The 16,996-nt window shown below is 48.2% G+C and overlaps 1 protein-coding gene across 1 annotated transcript in view; it reads right to left on the minus strand.

Annotated features, from left to right (window-relative positions):
• The window catches only part of IQSEC3 (IQ motif and Sec7 domain ArfGEF 3), a 105,959-nt gene extending 90,185 nt beyond the window's left edge, over positions 1 to 15,774 (minus strand). Inside the window, exon 1 of the mRNA XM_008160665.3 lies at positions 15,221 to 15,774. Coding sequence (XP_008158887.2) covers positions 15,221 to 15,774 — 554 coding nt within the window. The remainder of the gene's footprint in view (positions 1 to 15,220) is intronic.
• Positions 15,775 to 16,996: the final 1,222 nt, after the last annotated feature.

The raw sequence follows: 16,996 nt of genomic DNA on the forward strand, positions 1-16,996 counted from the left end.
AACTAAAATGTCCCCACACATTTCTAAACACTGCCTGGTGAATTTGGAAATCCCAGCTGAGAATATCTGCAAGATTTGCTGCATCCCTGCCCTCTCCAACCCTCCCCTACACCCCATTGATGGTTCTTATTTGGCCTCAGACTACTCTCCCTGCACTTCCTCTGCTATCTTACTGGACCAACCAGACAGGCCCCTGTGCTGGGCCTATGTGCTGGCTGTGGTCTCTACCCAGAAAGTTCCTCCCAATGCAGATAACTCCCTTCTCCAGGTCTTTGCTCAGGCACTATCTTCTCAGTGAGGCCTTCTCAGCGCAACCTGTTTGAAATTGCAAATCCTTTGATTCCCATGCCCCACTCTCTATTTTTCTCTAGAGAACTTAGCCCATCATGTGTACTATATGTGTTTATTATTAATCTCGCTTATTTTTTGTCTGTAAGCTTCACACAGGGATTTGGGGATGTGGGGTTCACTGCTGTACCCAGTGCCTAGAACAGTAACTGGTACATAGAAGACAATCAATCAATATTTGTTAAGTGAAAGAAAAGATACAGATGCTATGAACATAAACTTACCTAGAGAAGAAAACAAGCATTTTTAAGTCACAGGAATAAATAATTAATTTCATTCTTAGGACTGGAGTATGCTCAGCTTGAGGTGGTAAGTAGGGGGAGAGGCTATGAGAATCTCAGTTTATTTCTCAAATCAGTTCAGGAAAACTTCCTGAAGAGATGGGTTTAGGGAACTCCCCTTCAGCTTGTTTTGAACCAGATTATAACACCCTGGCAGCTCCCCCAACCCCAGGGAACAAAAGTGAGCCAAGCTAGAAGAGTGTTAAAAAGTTTTCAGGCTGGGAAGCACACTCCATCAATCTTATTTCTACCGTAATTTACCTATAGGACACTAAAGCAGCAAGTCCATAGTTATAGGGCCAAGTTCAAATGGAGCCCGTTGATAGTGTTTTCCCACTCTCACCCCTGGATCCTCAGAAAAGCCCACCCCCAATGATCACATAGAGGCAAGCCTTCCAAACTCTCAGCAGACAAAAAGAAAGAACCTAGATTCACAGCTGTATAATGAAATACTTTGCAGCTATTAAAAAGAATGAGGCAGTTATTTTTCTGAAGATGGATGGTGGCTCAATTACAAGATTGTGCACACAGCCCACACAGGAATACACCTAGAGTGACCAACTCAGGTGACTGGGGAGGCTGAGTCACTCGGCCCTAGAGGACACCTACTACACAAGGCCACTCTACTAGTTCCAGAAGCCATAGCAGCTCTACCTAATACATAGAAACAAACACAGGGAAGCAGCCAAAATGCAGAGACAAAGAAACATGTCACAAATAAAAGAAATGGAAGCAAGCAAACTACTGGATACAGAGTTCAAAACCAGGGTTATAAGGTTACTCAAGGATCTTCATGAGACTTTCAAGGTTCTTAGTGAGGATGTCAAAGACACGAAAAAGGACCAGTCAGAAATTAATCAAACAGTAACTGAAATAAAGAATAATTTACAAGGATTCAATAGTAGAGTAGATGATTCAGAGAATCAAATCAACAAATCAACAAATCAATCAAATCAATGAAATATGAGGAAGCAAAAAACACCCAATCAGAAGAGCAAAAAGAAAAAAATAATCCAAAAATATTAAGATAGCGTAAGAAGACTGTGGGACAACTTCAAGCATACCAATATTTGCATCATGGGATTGCCAGAAGGAGAAGAGAAAGCAAGATACTGAAAACCTATTTGAAAAAAAATAATGACAGAAAACTTCCCCTACCTGGTGAAAGAAATAGACTTATAAGTCCAGGAAGCACAGAGAGTCCCAAACAAGAGGAACCCAAAGAGGCCCACACCAAGACACATCATAATTAAAATGCAAGGGTTAAAGACAAAGAGAGAATCTTAAAAGCAGCAAGAGAAAAACAGTTAGTTACCATCAAGGCAGTGCCCATATCAGAAATCAGTGTCAGCTGATTTCTCAACAGAAACTTGGCAGGCCAGAAGGGAGTGGCAAGAAATATTCAAAGTGATGAATAATAAGGTCCTATAATCAAAATTACTCTATCCAAAAAAGCTCTCATTTAGAATTGAGGGTCAGATAAAGGATAAAGCGCTTCACAAACAAGAAAAAACTAATGGAGTTCATCACCACCAAACCAATATTACATAAAATGTTAAAGGGTATTCTTTAAGAAGAGATTAAAAAATATGAACAATAAAATGGTAACACATATATATCTATCAACAATTGAATCTAAAACTCAAAATAAATGAACAAGAAATCTAATGAACAAAATGAACTGATGAATAAAATATAGTCAGAGGCATGGAAGCATAGAACAGACTGACAAATCTCAGAGGGAAGGGGGAGTGGGAGTGGAGAGAGATTAACCAAAGATCTTACCTATGCACACAGACAGTAGGGTGGTGAAGGGGTGGGGTGGGAACTGGGTGGAAGGAGGCAATGGGGGGAAAAAGGGGAACATCTGTAATATTCTCAACAATAAAGACAGATTATTAGTGGGGGGAAGCAAGGTGAGGTACAGTGTAAAATATACTACCATTTGTGTAAAAGGAAATACATGTGTGTGTGCATGCACATACACACTTAAATGTATAAAGAATTCCCTGGAAAGATACATGAGAAATTGCTAACATTGGTTGCTGGTGGGGTGCCAGTGGGGGTGAGTGGGTTCGAAATGGGTGGGGAGACACTTTTCATTGTAAACTCTTGCATCTTGTAAGTTTTGTACTATGTCAATATATTACCTACTTGAAAAGAGTGAATTAAATTTAAAAAAAAAACAAAAACACACAACCAGATTGACAAGATAAAAACCAATAGGTCCTTGTAAACAGTTCTGCTTTTTTTTTTTTTTATGTTAAACTGCAAGCCACCTGCAAAACTATAGGGGCCTGGAGTCAGAGAACAGAGTCCTTCAGGTAGAAGGAGCCCAGGTGCTGGAGGCTAAGTCCAGCAGGTCATAATAAATGCGAGAAGTCCTCAAAAGGTTGAATGGACTCTTTCAGCAGGGCTGGAAATCTGCATGTTGTTACCTGCTGCTGGAACAGCCAAAGGCAATTCCCCCAACCTGATGGTCCTTTTCTGTTTACCAAACCCTACCTTTGATATGTATATCGGCTTTGCTAAAGGGAAAAATGTGTGACTAAAGAGCCTTGGGTCTGGAGATTCAGAGAGCTTAGTCACTAAAGCTAAGCCTCCTCTGGCTCCCCCAAAATGCCTCCCAAATTTATATTTCATGTCTAGTTTATTCATTTACATGCAGCCCTTCTCCAGATTCCTGAACTCTTAATGCGGAAAGACCCTAGCACCCAGGGGCTTTAGCTGACCAGTCCCTTCTTGGTGTGAGGCACCAAGTGGGTTCCTAGGCACCAACCACCATTCAAAGCCAGGTTGGGTCAGAATTTGCCTGGTTGAGGCAGGAGGTTAAGGGGTGGTCTGGCCATACCCCCTGGATGGAAGGGCTCCCTTCTGGCTCCTGTGTCAGGAGAGCAGTGATAAGAAGGCACAGCAACCCACAAAGCCACAACAGCAGGAAGTGGTGGGCTTAGGCTTGTTCCCCTTAAAGAAAAAAAAAAAGACTAGGGGGAGGGGAGATAGTGGGCAGAAAGACCAGGGAAGGAGGTATGACTGTCTTCAAATGTTTGAGGAGCTGCCAAAGAGGAAAAGAGGAGTTCTGTTCTGAATCCTCTGGAAAACACAGAAAGGTAAGGAAGTGTGCTCTACCTTCAAAAGCACTTTCTGGCCCAGTTCTTGCCAGAAGGATCCCAAAATAATAGCAACTACTCTAGTTGGAGTCCTTACTGTGTGCTTGGCTTACTTGGTGTTTTGCTGGCATTACCTCTTAATTTTCATAGCAATCCTACCAGGTTAGTACTAATTGTATCCCCATTTTACAGATAAGAAAACCAAGGCTGTCACTGATCAAGATCACACAGTAAATACATGACCGAGTCAGGGTTCAAACCTAGTGTCACACTCTGAACTATTATGCTTCATCCTAGGTTGGCTTAGAATTCTATGATCATGTGACCCATTAAATTAAAATATAAATATGGGGGGTACTAAGAGCTGGGCTTTTCTTGCAAAGGTGTCTTGGGGACGAGGAAGGCTATGGAAGGTGGATACTGGGAAGTTGACCTCGGTGACACCATCCTGGTCCCTGGCCTTCTTAGCCTTCTGGTCTCCCACCTTCTTCAAAGGGAATCCACTCACAGCAGCCTGGGCTGGGCCTACGGAGGCGGAGGGTGGGTGGGGGAGAAAGGGCGAGGGGGGGGAGGGGGAAGGGAGAAGGGGCTGGGGGGGGAGGGGGGAAGGGGAGGGGGAGGGGAGGGCGGGGCGGCAGGAGCGCACGTCAGCGCAGAGGGCCCGCACCCCTGGGGAGCAGCCTGCGTGCAGGGTGAGCGGGTCGTGATCTGAAGCCAGGAGGCCGCCAGGATCCCAGGCGCAGCGGCGGCAGGAGCCGCAGGGCTAGGCGGTGACGCAGCACGGAAGCCCCTTCCCTCCCCCGGTTCCAGGACGGGGGCGGGGGCGGCGGCGGCGCTGGCGGTGCTCACAGACGCCGTGGGCGGGCGGCGTGCGCGCCGGAGGAGCCGGCGAGGGCGCCGGGGCGGAGGAAGACCCAGGGAAACAGCCACAGTCGGGAGACCGCCTGACGCTGGGGCCAGGGTAGCGCGGGTGGGGCGGGGAACCCAGGGGAGCCCCGTGGACTCCGGAAGCCGGCGGAGGCGCCGCGCCCCTCCCTCTCCTCCCGCCCCCGCGCACGCCCACGCCGCGGGCCCCGGAGCCGGAGCGCCCAGGTGTGACGCGGGGCGGGGCGCGGACGGCGCCGGGGCTGCGCTTCCCGAGCGTGTGACTCAGCACCGCCTCGCCCGGCGGGGGCGTCCCCCGCTGTGGGCCCAGCGCGCGGGGATGGCGGAGGAGTGTGTGGCCCGGGAGGTTCCATTCTGCGTGTCAGCAGCTCTGGCCGCCCACGCGGCAGCAAGCCTGACTCGGCGTTCCCTTCCGCCGAGAAGCCCCCGGGACACGGAGGAGGAAGGGCTTTCCCAGGCTTTCGGAGCGAGATTGGGGGCAGAGGCGGGAGAGGGGACCCCAGGTGGGGAGAGGGTTCGACCCCAATCTCTACCTTCCAGCTGCTCCCGGATTTTCAGCAGGAATGACCTGAGGGAGCCCGGTGGAAATTCCTGGGGTATTTAGAGCTGGAAGGCCCTGCAGAATTCACGTCATCCTTGCAGACCTGCAAGGCCGCCATACTTCGGGCCCACAGGTGTCCGTTTCCTCTCCCCCTCCCCCCCCCCTCTTCCCCTCCCCCTCTCCTCCTCTCCCCCTCTCTCCCGAAAGGACCAGTGAATTCATTCTCTCTTGGTCCCCCACCCTGAGCTCCCTTCCTAAGGCTCTTATCATTTGGAAATCAGGTTTCACATCTAAGCTGGGCCCTTCGTGCTGCAGCAGCCTGTAAACAGCTCTGCTTTGCCACAGACTTGGTCAGCTGAGGGGAGAGAGGGGCAAAAAGTGATTGTTCCTATTGGCCTGGAGAAAGGGAGGGGGTTGCTCCAAGCTTACACTTGGCTTCTGTGAAGGTGGGCACAGAACTCGGAAGTCCTGGCTTCTTGGTGGAGACAAGCTGCTTGGAAGGAAAGTGTCCCCCTTATCTGTCCCTGGAATTCCCTGTGGCCTTCCCTGATGGGATCTTATGAGCTAAGTAGCTCCAAGAATATCAAAGATGGCAAGTAGCCAGTTTGGAAGCATTCTGGGCATCTGTTTGTAAAGCCCAGGCTGTGCACAGGAATCACTGAAACTAGACACAGGCAAGAGGTTCCCAACTACTCTGTAGAGTTTTTGTTGCTGTTGCTGTTTTTAAATAATCATTGTGTTGAGTTGATGTGTTGAATGAATAGCGTGGTCAATTCAAATCATTTATCAAGAAATTATGGAATTACCTTGCCCCTCTGCCTGCATTCCTCACTGTAGGCAGGGAGACAGCGGTTTGACCTGACTTACCCAGATCCCTGAGAGGTCATGTTGTGCAAGGCCATGGCCACAGCTAGGCCATGGCCACAGCTAGGCCAAATCAGGTGCAGGGAAACCCCACACTGCAGCCTTCCCTGCATCTCCCTGCTGCCCGGTTAATGAGCTTCCAAACATAATAGCCCAATAGAGAGTCCCAGATGCCCACCCCTGCACCCATCCACCCTCCAGATAGCCTTCTTCCCAGGAGCTTACAGCCTCCAGAGACTGCAAATCCCTTGATCCCCAGGCCCCCTTGAGACAGAGAAAGCCTAGAGCCAGGCACTGTAGACTCTCCCCATTTTGTAGAGGAAAAGACCCAGAAGGAACTGGCCAGCCAAGAGAAATGAAACAAGCCATGCCGAGAAAGAAGAAGGAACCCAAGTCCTGACAGGGTAACAGACCAGGGTGTCATGGGGAGGCAGGAAGAAAACCTCTGCTGAGCTTTGCTGTGAGGCCCACACACCTTCTGCATGGTGTGGGTGACATCAATCTCCCCCAACCCAAGTCAGTAATACACTCACCCATGCGCAGCTGTATCCACTCAGATCCCCACACACATCCATACCATACACACCCCCACTCACATCTGCCCACCTCCAGTCAGTGTCCTAACATTTCCCTGAACAGAGCTGATGCTGCCTGATAGAAATAGGAAGGAAAGGCTAGATAGAGCCTGGGTGTTGGTTTTTGCTGCGTTTCTAGGCCAGAGGGTGATCCCAGTATCCAGCTCACTCTCTGTCTCTTTCTACCTAGAGACATGGCCACATTTTAAGCTTCCTTTCCCTCCCATTATCATAGACACATTACACATTACTAGTTCAACCTGCTGACAAGGCTGTGTGTGTGTGTGTGTGTGTGTGTGTGTGTGTGTGTGTGTGTGTGTCTGAGATGAAACACTCAAGTGCTTTGTCATGCTTAATAATGCAGCCTCCCAGGCTGAGGACTGGACTTGTCAGAGGCAGACACAGAAAGAGAGGAGGGCTCAGATGGATAGAGTTAGGGAAGGATCTGTTAGCTGGGAGGAGCACCCATGTCCCCGTCACTCTCCAAACAGCCTTAAGAGCTGAGCCTCAGATCCAGCTTTTCACACATGCTCAGCTGCAGAAACTGCTATTGGGCCTAAGCACAACTTATTTGCCCAGTGGGGCCTCCATCCAGCTGACCTCTCTCCTTCCCGCTGACCCCTCTCCCTCCACTCAACTACCTATGAGCTTGCCTGAGCCCTACACACTAAGAGTTTATTCATTCAAGCAGTGTTTATCAAATACCTCCTAGATGTTGACTTAGCCTCTCATCCCCCATTCTCTGCAGGCCCATGCCACACCAGCCTCTACTGTCTGCTAGCCCTTAGCCCTTGGTTCATCCTGCCCACATCTTCTTGCCCCATAGCTAACCCCAATAGAGTTGTGTGAAATTTTTCCTTCCAAAATATTATTTTAAGATACTAGAAAGAGTCAAAAGAGGTCACCAAGCACCAGGATGCTCCTTAAATCTCTGCCTTATGACTTTACACGTGAAGCTCATTGGGACAGTACACCTTCTGTGGCTCAGATAATTACTTTTCCAAGACAAGCCAATGAGGGAGTGCCCAGTTCCCGCCCCTTTGCTTGCCAGGTTCAGGCAAGGCAGTTCCAACTCCACGCAAAACCTAGCAGTGATAAAGATCATTTAGGTACTGGACAGCCCCCTTCATGGGCCCTTCAACTCCTTCTGAGCCTTTTGACCTGGCCTTGAGTCAACCATGGCAACCTCCTCCCTTATCAAACCTGTTCTCAGACATGGCTCAAATAAACTCTTTCATGCTGAAGTGTAAAAGGCTGATCTAACTAAATGTGTTGTTTTTCTCCTGTCCTCAGATAGTTTACATTTTAACAAGGGTATAACCTTGAAGTACCCAAGGAATCCCTAACTGTGGAATATCTGGCATAGGCAAGATATTGTGGAAGGCAGAGAGATATCCCTGGGTCCCCTAAACTCCGTAACTAGCTGTAAGTTTGGCCCTGCACACTCGTGGAGCAGTCCTGTGGGTTCTTTGGGTACATCACCACATGCTATCAAGAGCACTGGATGAAGAGTTCTGCCACTAACTAGTTTGGAAGCACCCGTCACTTCTGTCTTGGGCCATAGTTTTCTCATTTGCCAAATGAGAAGTTTGGACCAAATGACCTTTTATAGGACCTTTCTAGCTCTGACATTCACCTGACTCCTCAGAGGGGCTGAGGGGCCCTATTCCATTTCCTAAAGCCCTCCATCCCCTGCAGCTATGGCCTAGAGGGAATGGCCTGATGCCAGTACAGAAAGTGGGCAGGGAGTCAGACAGGCCTGCATGCCCTCTGTCCACAGTAGCCTGCCCACTTGCCAAAGACAAAAGGCACCATTCAGTGCATACACCAGTCTTGCAGTGTTACATAACCCTCCCAGATGGGATATTCCAAACAAAGAGCAATAGCAAAACAGTGCACGCACACACACACACACACACACACACACACACACACACAGCAGCCTTTGCCTATGGTGGCCTCACAGCCACAACCACCCTGGGAGAGAATTTTAGAGCCCACCATCTCTACTTTTCCAGTTGTTTTGTTTTTCCTAGGAGGTATTTCATCTAAGAAAGTCTTTCTCGAGAAGAAACTCTTACTTCTATGCTTGACCAAAGAAAGCAGAATTCGTCCCTAACTTCCTCTTCCCCCATCCACCACAAAAACACCCCACAAGAACACACCAGGCCTCTCCTTTTCTTTGTTCATCCTGCTATTCTTTCCAGCTTTCTGACCTCAGAGTCCTGAAAAGAGCAGGTCTACCCTTCCATCCCCAGGATGGAAGAATTTGAAGGAGTGGATTTAGTTTTCATTCATTTCAGGTGGGAGGCAGTCTCCTGGTTCAGGCCCCATTGTCCCCACCCTCCCCTCTGTCCCTGATAAGTCCATATACTCGATGAGACTGTAGTTTATGCATTTAGAAAACGGGGAGATCATTCTTATTACCATGGGGCATTGGTGATAACTCAGATCCTTTCAACGACCTTAAGTACAAATCTCAAAAGACAACAGATGAGATTTAAGTTGGGCTTAAGGAAGCATTTCTCAGCTATCAAATTGTGAGCCTTCAACACAGATCACTAATGGATAGTGGATTTGACCTGCCTGGCTGCATTTCAGTGTAAGCTCTACATTCATTTATCTAGAATAGCTTGGGTGCACATTGTCCAGAGGTAGAAGGGCAGATGGGGAAAGGGCAGATGGAGATAGCTGGCCTGTAAGAAGGGAGGGAATCCTGCCTGGATTCCAGTCTGTCACTATGGTCTGACTGTAGATGGATCCTGGGCCCTGGGTTCTCTATCTCTAGAAATACTACAATGTATTGAGCACTTACTATGTGCCCAGAACAGTACTAAGCAACTGATACTATTTAATTTTTAAACTACAACAACCCTCCAAAGTACATACTACTTCTCATTTTATAAATGAGGAAACAGAGGCTCAAAGAAGGTAAGTAATGAATGTAGGGTCTCACGCTTATAGTAGGAGAGCAAGATTCATACTCAGCTTTGCCTGACTCCAAAGCTCATGTTTTTAACTCCCTAGATCTTGACAATTCTGTGATTCTCTGGTTTTCCTTTCAGCCCAAAAAATCTAATTTCTCCCTCACTCCTGACCCTTTTCTGTTCAGTTAATTTCCTCATTGCATGAAATGGAGATGACTACCTCACCCTCTGTTGAAACAAGAAGCCCTTTGCAGCCCCTGTGGGAACCTGCAGAGGAGGAAGGCGCTGCAGTGCCCAAAGCCTTGGAAAGCTGCCAGATGGACTTGTGTCTGGGGATCTGCGAGGTGCAATCAGAGTCCCCAGAAATCTTACTAAGAAACCCCATACTAAGCTGCTGCTGCCCTGTGTCCAGGTCACTGAGAGTATGTTGGGCCCCCATGAAAAATGTTTTAAGTTTCCCAACAAAGCCAGGCTGTCTGAAAAGCTTTACATAGGATTTAAACTCAGGATCCGAGTCCCTTTCCAGATCATGAGTGGAGCTATTTGTCCCAGCTCCCCGCTTCCTTTTCATACCACTCTCCCTTTCATTGGTTCTCCACCCAGACCTGACCCCATCTACCTTTTTTCATGAGTGACCTTTGAAACTATTTGCTGAATCAGCAGCACCAACTGCTGCTCCTCTTGCTTGGTTTTGGGCCAATGGGAAAATGCTCCAGGATGCCACTGTGAAGCCCCAGGGTGTTGACTTTGTGGGTCTGGGAAGGGCTCAGGAGTAAGGAAGGAAAGAGCAGGAGTGGAGCAAGGCAAAGGGGGCTGGTGAGGAGGACAAAGGCCATCAGCATTTCCCAGAAGGCAGAGTGACTTGTTTCTCTTGAATTGTGTTCTTTTTGGCTGAATGGGAGGGAAGAGTAGCAGTCTGGGCCATTGGGAAGGAGCGGGACAGCAAATCTTTACAAGTGCCCACTCCATGTCAGCTTCCATGTGAGCAAAAAGACACACACTCCCTCCTCTCAGTGAACCTTCGTCTGGCCCCATTTCCAGCCTACCAGCTAGAAGTCCTTTCCTTGCAGCAGACAGAGGAAGAGAAGGGGGATAGGCAGCATTGGCCTCAGCAACCAGGCCTTCTAGGCATGAGATAGACAAGGACCCCGAGTCCTAGGGCTTTCCTTACCCTGTGGATAGGGTTTTGCCCGGAGGGAGGGGATTAGGGTAGTGGGGAACTATACCATCAGAGGACAGGATATATGCAGATGCCGTACAGTGATTCCATGCACTGAATCTTCTGGCCCCTGTCCTCCATCCAGCTAGCCTTGACTCTTACTGTTCCTGACATAAACCCTTGAGTCCAACCAATAAAACCTTCTCTCTGGACTCTGAATGTGATTTGTATGCTCACCCCTTTCACCATTCTGTTCTGATAGAGGGTAGCTCGAGGCAGCCGCAATCTGCTTACACTTGTTTGGATGTTTCCAGATATGTGTCTCCTGCATGACGAACCACAACTGTTTGCTTATTTCCTCTTTCCACAGCACAGAATGCATAATTTTGAATTAACTGGACAATTGATACAATGGAGTTGACTGACTGACAGACCTTTATACTCTTTTTAAAAAAAATATATTTTATTGATTTTTTACAGAGAGGAAGGGAGAGGGATAGAGAGTCAGAAAGATCGATGAGAGAGAAACATTGATCAGCTGCCTCCTGCACACCTCCCACTGGGGATGTGCCCGCAATCAAGGTACATGCCCTTGACTGGAATCGAACCTGGGACCTTTCAGTCCGCAGGCTGATGCTCTATCCGCTGAGCCAAACCGGTTAGGGCCTTCATACTCTTTTAATAGCTCTCAGGATGGGTCAGTCATGAGTTGCACCTCCAAACAGAGAAACCTACTCCAACCAGCACCTTAGATAACAGGGTAAAAAGATCACTTCCAATGATCTTCTAACCATCCTCCAGCCTCTAGTCAGTATAAGAACTCAAAAGATGACAAATATTTATTTTATGCTGAGAGGATGGGAGTGGAGAGGGGGAGACTTCCTTATGCAGCTTAAGTAAAAGCAAAATATAGAAAGAAGAAAATATGGGAGAGAGAGAGTGTGTGAGGGGCAGGAAGAAAGGGAGAAGAGAGAAGGAAGAAAAAAGAGAAAGGGCGGATAGTGAGGAAGAAGTGTATAGAAAAAAAAGACAAAGGAGGAAGAAGAGAAAAGAGGACAGGTGCTACTGAGCCATTTAGACTTCATGGCCACTTGGAGGTGGGGAGTTTGAGGTAGAAGCTAAATTTGAATTATAATGCAAGGATCTTACCTAGCCTCCAAAAATCCTCTGCCCATGGGCTTGGGGATGTTGGCAAGCCCTGGGGTCCAGGTGCTCTAAATGCATAGCTGGATGGCTGGACAAACCTGTGCTCAAACAGAGAAACTGGAGTCATGCTGAAGCCAGTAGCTTCAGGCAGGGCCGTGTGCTTCTGTGGCAAGGAGGAGACTTTGCCAGGTCAGGCTGAGGCTCTGGCTTCAGCCAGGAAGAGCATAACCAATTCTGTAGATGTAGTGAGCTTTGATTGAAAAAATAAAGAGGAGGAAGCTAAGATTGCTGCTTTCATTAAGAGGCAAAAGCAGTGGGGGCTGGAGCGCGTAGCAAGAGCCAGGAAACATGCAAAGAAAGAATTTTAACCCCTGAAGTCTCTTTTTCCATGATGTCTCTGCACTCACTCATCTCCATAATGTTGCTTCCTTGGCCTAATTTCCAAGGCCACCATTATTTTATCTCCCTCAGCTGAAAGAGGGAGAGAGGCCAAGTTGCATATTAATGCAGATCTGATGACAATTAAACAATCCATTATTTCCCAGTCCCAGGTTCCCTAGGGCTCCTGCTTCTCCTGGATTTGGGCAGGAAGAGGAGTTCTGTGGATAAGAGACAAACTGTATGATGAGATAGCGCATCTAACACAGTGCCTGGCCCTTTGTAACCCTCACCTACCCTTCAGCAACCTCACCAGGGCCTCATTCTCACTATAATGAGGCCAGGGAAGGGAAAGTATGAAATTAGAAAAGAGTGCAGCAAAATTATAATCCAAAGATACTCCTCCTCTGTCATCTCTTTCTCTACTTCAGCACCCCCAGGAGAAAACTGATTCAGCAGGGAGTTCCCTAGGAGAAATATTGGGGGGATAGCTGCTGGCTCTGCTCTTCTCACCTAACACTATCCATGAAGGTATCTCCCTGCCTGCTGGCTGCATCTAGCTCTGCACCATTGAGAGGTATAGGCAGAGGAGGACATACATACAAAGAGGGTGTCGTAGGTAGAGAGCAGGTTGAGGCCAAAGATCTAGTCAACAAAGATAATCCCTTTCTGAGGTCCTGTGGGGGAAAATTTGGGTTGAAGTTAGGCAAAACAGTGGGGAGAAATGTATTCAGCAAGCCAACATTTCACATCTATGGGAGAGAGAGAGCCTTAGGAAGGAGGTGAGCTATGCATGTCCATACCCACACTCTCTAAGTCTCTTGGTGTTCACACTTGAGGAGCAGGAGAAAAAGCTGGAGGATCTGGATAAATGAAGGAGCTACCAGTGGTATCAACCTTTTAGTGCCTGGCACAACTTCCTACGTGAGAGATTTCCAACAATCTCTACTCTTTTCCATCACTCTAATTATTTCTTATTTTTGTTCTGCTTTCTTGGGAAGCAAAAGCAGAACAAGGGAGGAGGAAAAATGATGTTTCCTCTCCAGTTTTGCCATATGAGGCTGGATGGAATTCAGATGATTCCTAAACCCCTGAATTCCCAGCACGAGCACCTGGGCAGGAGAGTTGGGTTCTCTAAGCCACTTTTGGGGCCACAGCAAAGTTATTTTCAAGAAAATGATCTTTTCTCAACATATCCTGAAGGGATGCAAATGATGTAGGGTGCAGTGGAAGGGAAGGAGACAATAAAGAACAAGAGGAGAGGAATCAGGTGAAGAACCATCATTTTCATGAAGCTGTGGCTGCCCTCGGGAAAAGGGAATGAAATAGTTTTTATCTCCCTATTTGGGGGAGAAAGCCACATAGTATCATGGGCCTTTTAGCTAGCTATGAGCATGGGGGGAAACTGACTTTCTGCTTTTTATGCTAGATAAGGAAAGAAAACAATGAAATTGAAGGGAGGGCAATTGGACCACTGAGGGAGCTAAGAAAACCATCTCCTTGAGGCTCAAATCAAATCTTTAGGTCAGCCAACTCAGATGATCCTAGACCTCTCCCCCTTAAATCTCATGGTTTTGGTTAAATCTACCCTGTGAGCTAACATGACCTGACCAGAATTCTCTAACTTACAGAAGATGTGAGGAGAAAATAGGTTTTTAAGAAATATATAAAATCTTCACAAGTATTCCCATATCTAAAGCACACCAAGACTGGATGAAGATGAGATTCTTGGCTCTTTTCACTCTTTCCCCTAATCAATTCCTTTAGCGTCATCATTGTCAGGATCAGGTGCTGACCAGGTGCTGATTTCCCCAGAGCTGTTCTTCCATGCAGTTATCCCATCACCTCCAATCAGAGAAAGGAAGCTGACATGATCACAGCTTTCCCAATACTCAGGGGAGAATATTCTAGTCCCCTTTCATCTATTCTTTCCATCTTCCTAGTTTATGGATGGATATTGTGTGTGAAGAAAGAGCTCAAGGTCCTAGAGTCCCTCATGGGGGGGGGGGGGAGGTACTATTTCTCTCAGAACTCAACATGAGATTTCAGTTATCGCCAAAAAACCAAAGGGAAAGAAGGTTGACAGTCACTAGACCTAACAGAGAGATTTAAACAGGAATTACACTGAACTACCAACTCCGTTTGGCAACTGTCTCTCTCATCATTGTTCCCTTTGTGCGAGTGCCAACCACCCTGCACAGAAATCCTCTTTGAGTCAGAGGGAAAACTATAACCAGACTGAGTCCTCATACTATAACTCAGTCCTCCATTAGCTTGGTGGGTTGTTACCTTGCATCCCTTTAGTTCTGTGGGGATTCATAAGAAAGGCAGTCACTCAGGTCAGAGCAGCATAAGATTCCCCAAATGAGCCACTCCTGGCTTTGATTCCCACTGCATCAATTAAAGAGCCAGCTCATCTTCTATCTACAGCCCGACTTTTTACATCATTCCTGCTTTTCAGCCGTATCCTCTGCCTCCTGAATTCCCTCAAATCCAAGTCTACTCTTCCTGGACTCTAGCCCTTAACATGCCTGTTTGCCAAGCCTCCATCTTTTTCATATCTTACTCTTCATTGAAATAATTTTACCACTCAAACTCTCTTCTAAGATTTTTCTAACTTAAATACATTCTCCAACTGTTCTTTTTTCTTCTGTTAAATCTTCACCCCAACTTTCTCTCAATCTTGTCCCCGTTAAAAACTGCTAGTTTTCAACATCCCCAATCACTTAAACCAAATTTCTTTCTTCTCTGCCCCCAATGATGGTCTGGATATTCCTCTTTTCTCCAACAACCCCCAAACCCTCTCAAACACTGATATCATTTCCTCCTTCCCCCCAAATCTCCTTGACACACTTCTACCCTCAAGCATCTTCTCACCCCATCACTTCACGTTACCTTAGTCCTTCAGACTCTTAGGTGCACCCATTTCTCCCTTGGCTCTTCCTCATACCCATTTGCTTCCCTTTCTCCCACCTCAACTGTCCGCAAACCCTCTTCCCCACTCACTCAGGTCTCCTGCTCAGGACGCCCTTGCCGAGGGCAGCGGGGGATTTGTGCTGAAGGAGGGTTCCAGCGGCAGCGCAACAACTCGGGGGACGCTCCTTCTCCTTGTTGGCGACGGCCCCTGGCGCCACCGTCTGCTGGTGGGGCGACTGGGGTGCGTGCGCCCTGCTGCTGTGGGCCGGCGAGGGCTGCACCAGGAACTGTCCGTGGTGCTGAATCGGTGGCTGCTCGGGTACAGTCTGTGGCGAGGTGGGCGGGAGCTGTCCGTGGTTCTGGAGCGGTTCCTGGGGGACAGCAGTGGCGGTGGCGGCGGTGACTGGGATAGGGGACAGCGGGGCTGGCGACGGAGGAACGAGCCCGGGCGGAGGCTGGGCTTGCAGCAGCTGCTGGTGTTCCCACAGGCTGCGGTTCTCGGCGCTTAGCTCATCCAGCCGCCGCTCCAGCTCATCAATACGCTGGCGCTGGGTGTGGATGAGGCTCTGCTGGTTCTGCACGATGGCCGTGAGCTCCTTAAGATAGAGCACGGCACGCACCGGATTCTCCAGCAGGCTCTCCATGCCGCCCGCCGCCGCCGCCTGCGCCCTGCCTGCGCCTCGGCGGGCGGCAGGGAGCGGGAGGGCGCGCAGGAGCGGAGCAGCCCCAGCGATCCGCTCGCTTCCCGCTCCGCCGGCCCAGCCTCCCTCCCCGCTGCCTGTGCCGCGTCACTAGCACACATTCACACACGCACCGAGGGGCGGGACCGCTGCACCAGGGCCCACCCACTCACCCTCCCACCTCCAGGCGTCGTGAGGAGTCTTGGCTTCCAGCAGGGCTGACAGCAGAGGAGGTAGGCGAGGGAGAGAATGGGTAGAGACGCAGGATAAATGAAGGAGAACTGAGATGGATAAAGTAAATCTGGAGAGAAAGGGAAAGCGGGAGAGGCAGCAGTAGAGGTGCCGGGAAAGTGCAGTGGAATGGGTAGGCGAAGAGAGGCAGATAAGGAAAGAGGGAAAAGAGAGAGAGGCTGGGAGAACGAGGAAGCAGAAAAAGGGAAGGTGGCAAAAGGAGAGAGATATATATTTAAAAAGAGGAATCATGGGTACTCTGAAGGGTCACGAATTATTTTCCCTATGTCCAGCCATCCCAGAGGCAGGGGGTCATCGTAAAGACCTTCGGGGGAGAGGACACACGTGCCTCTTTTGCATTCAACAACCTATTCTGCTGGGGAATTTCTGGAACATAAGGATCATGGGATTATAAGAGGCCCTAGAGAACACCTAGTCCTACTCCTTCGTTCAGCCAAAAGGACACTTAGAATGGCAAGGTTGTTTATGCTGGGCTTTCCCTGGGAATTGGCGCTCAGGACAGTTTTGCCCACTCTAATAGGAACACAAAGTAAACAAACCAGAGCCTCTGTGTCATGGGCTAATGCTTCCAGAAACTTCTGGAGGGGTTATATAAATGTTTGAAAAACATTCGTAAAGTGCATGCTACTACCCAACACTGGGCTAAAAGTAAGGATGACTTAGGATGAAATTTTTTACTTCTTGAAGCTTATGGTAAAGTAGGTCAAAATGGTAATCAATATTTAATTTTAATATACAACGGTGGTTGTAAGTGCTAAGATAGGAAGTGCTACAGAAGCCCAACAGCTTAGGGACCTAGGGACACTTATTGGAGGAAATAACACTTGAAGTGGGAAGGATTTTCCAGAAAAGGGGAAAAGTGTAAGCAAAAGCTCAGAGATATGAATCAGCATAAAATGAATCACTCATTAATTTCTACAATAAATGTACACAA

The sequence above is a fragment of the Eptesicus fuscus genome, chromosome 7 (assembly GCF_027574615.1).
Source record: "Eptesicus fuscus isolate TK198812 chromosome 7, DD_ASM_mEF_20220401, whole genome shotgun sequence".
Classification (NCBI taxonomy): Eukaryota; Metazoa; Chordata; class Mammalia; order Chiroptera; family Vespertilionidae; genus Eptesicus; species Eptesicus fuscus.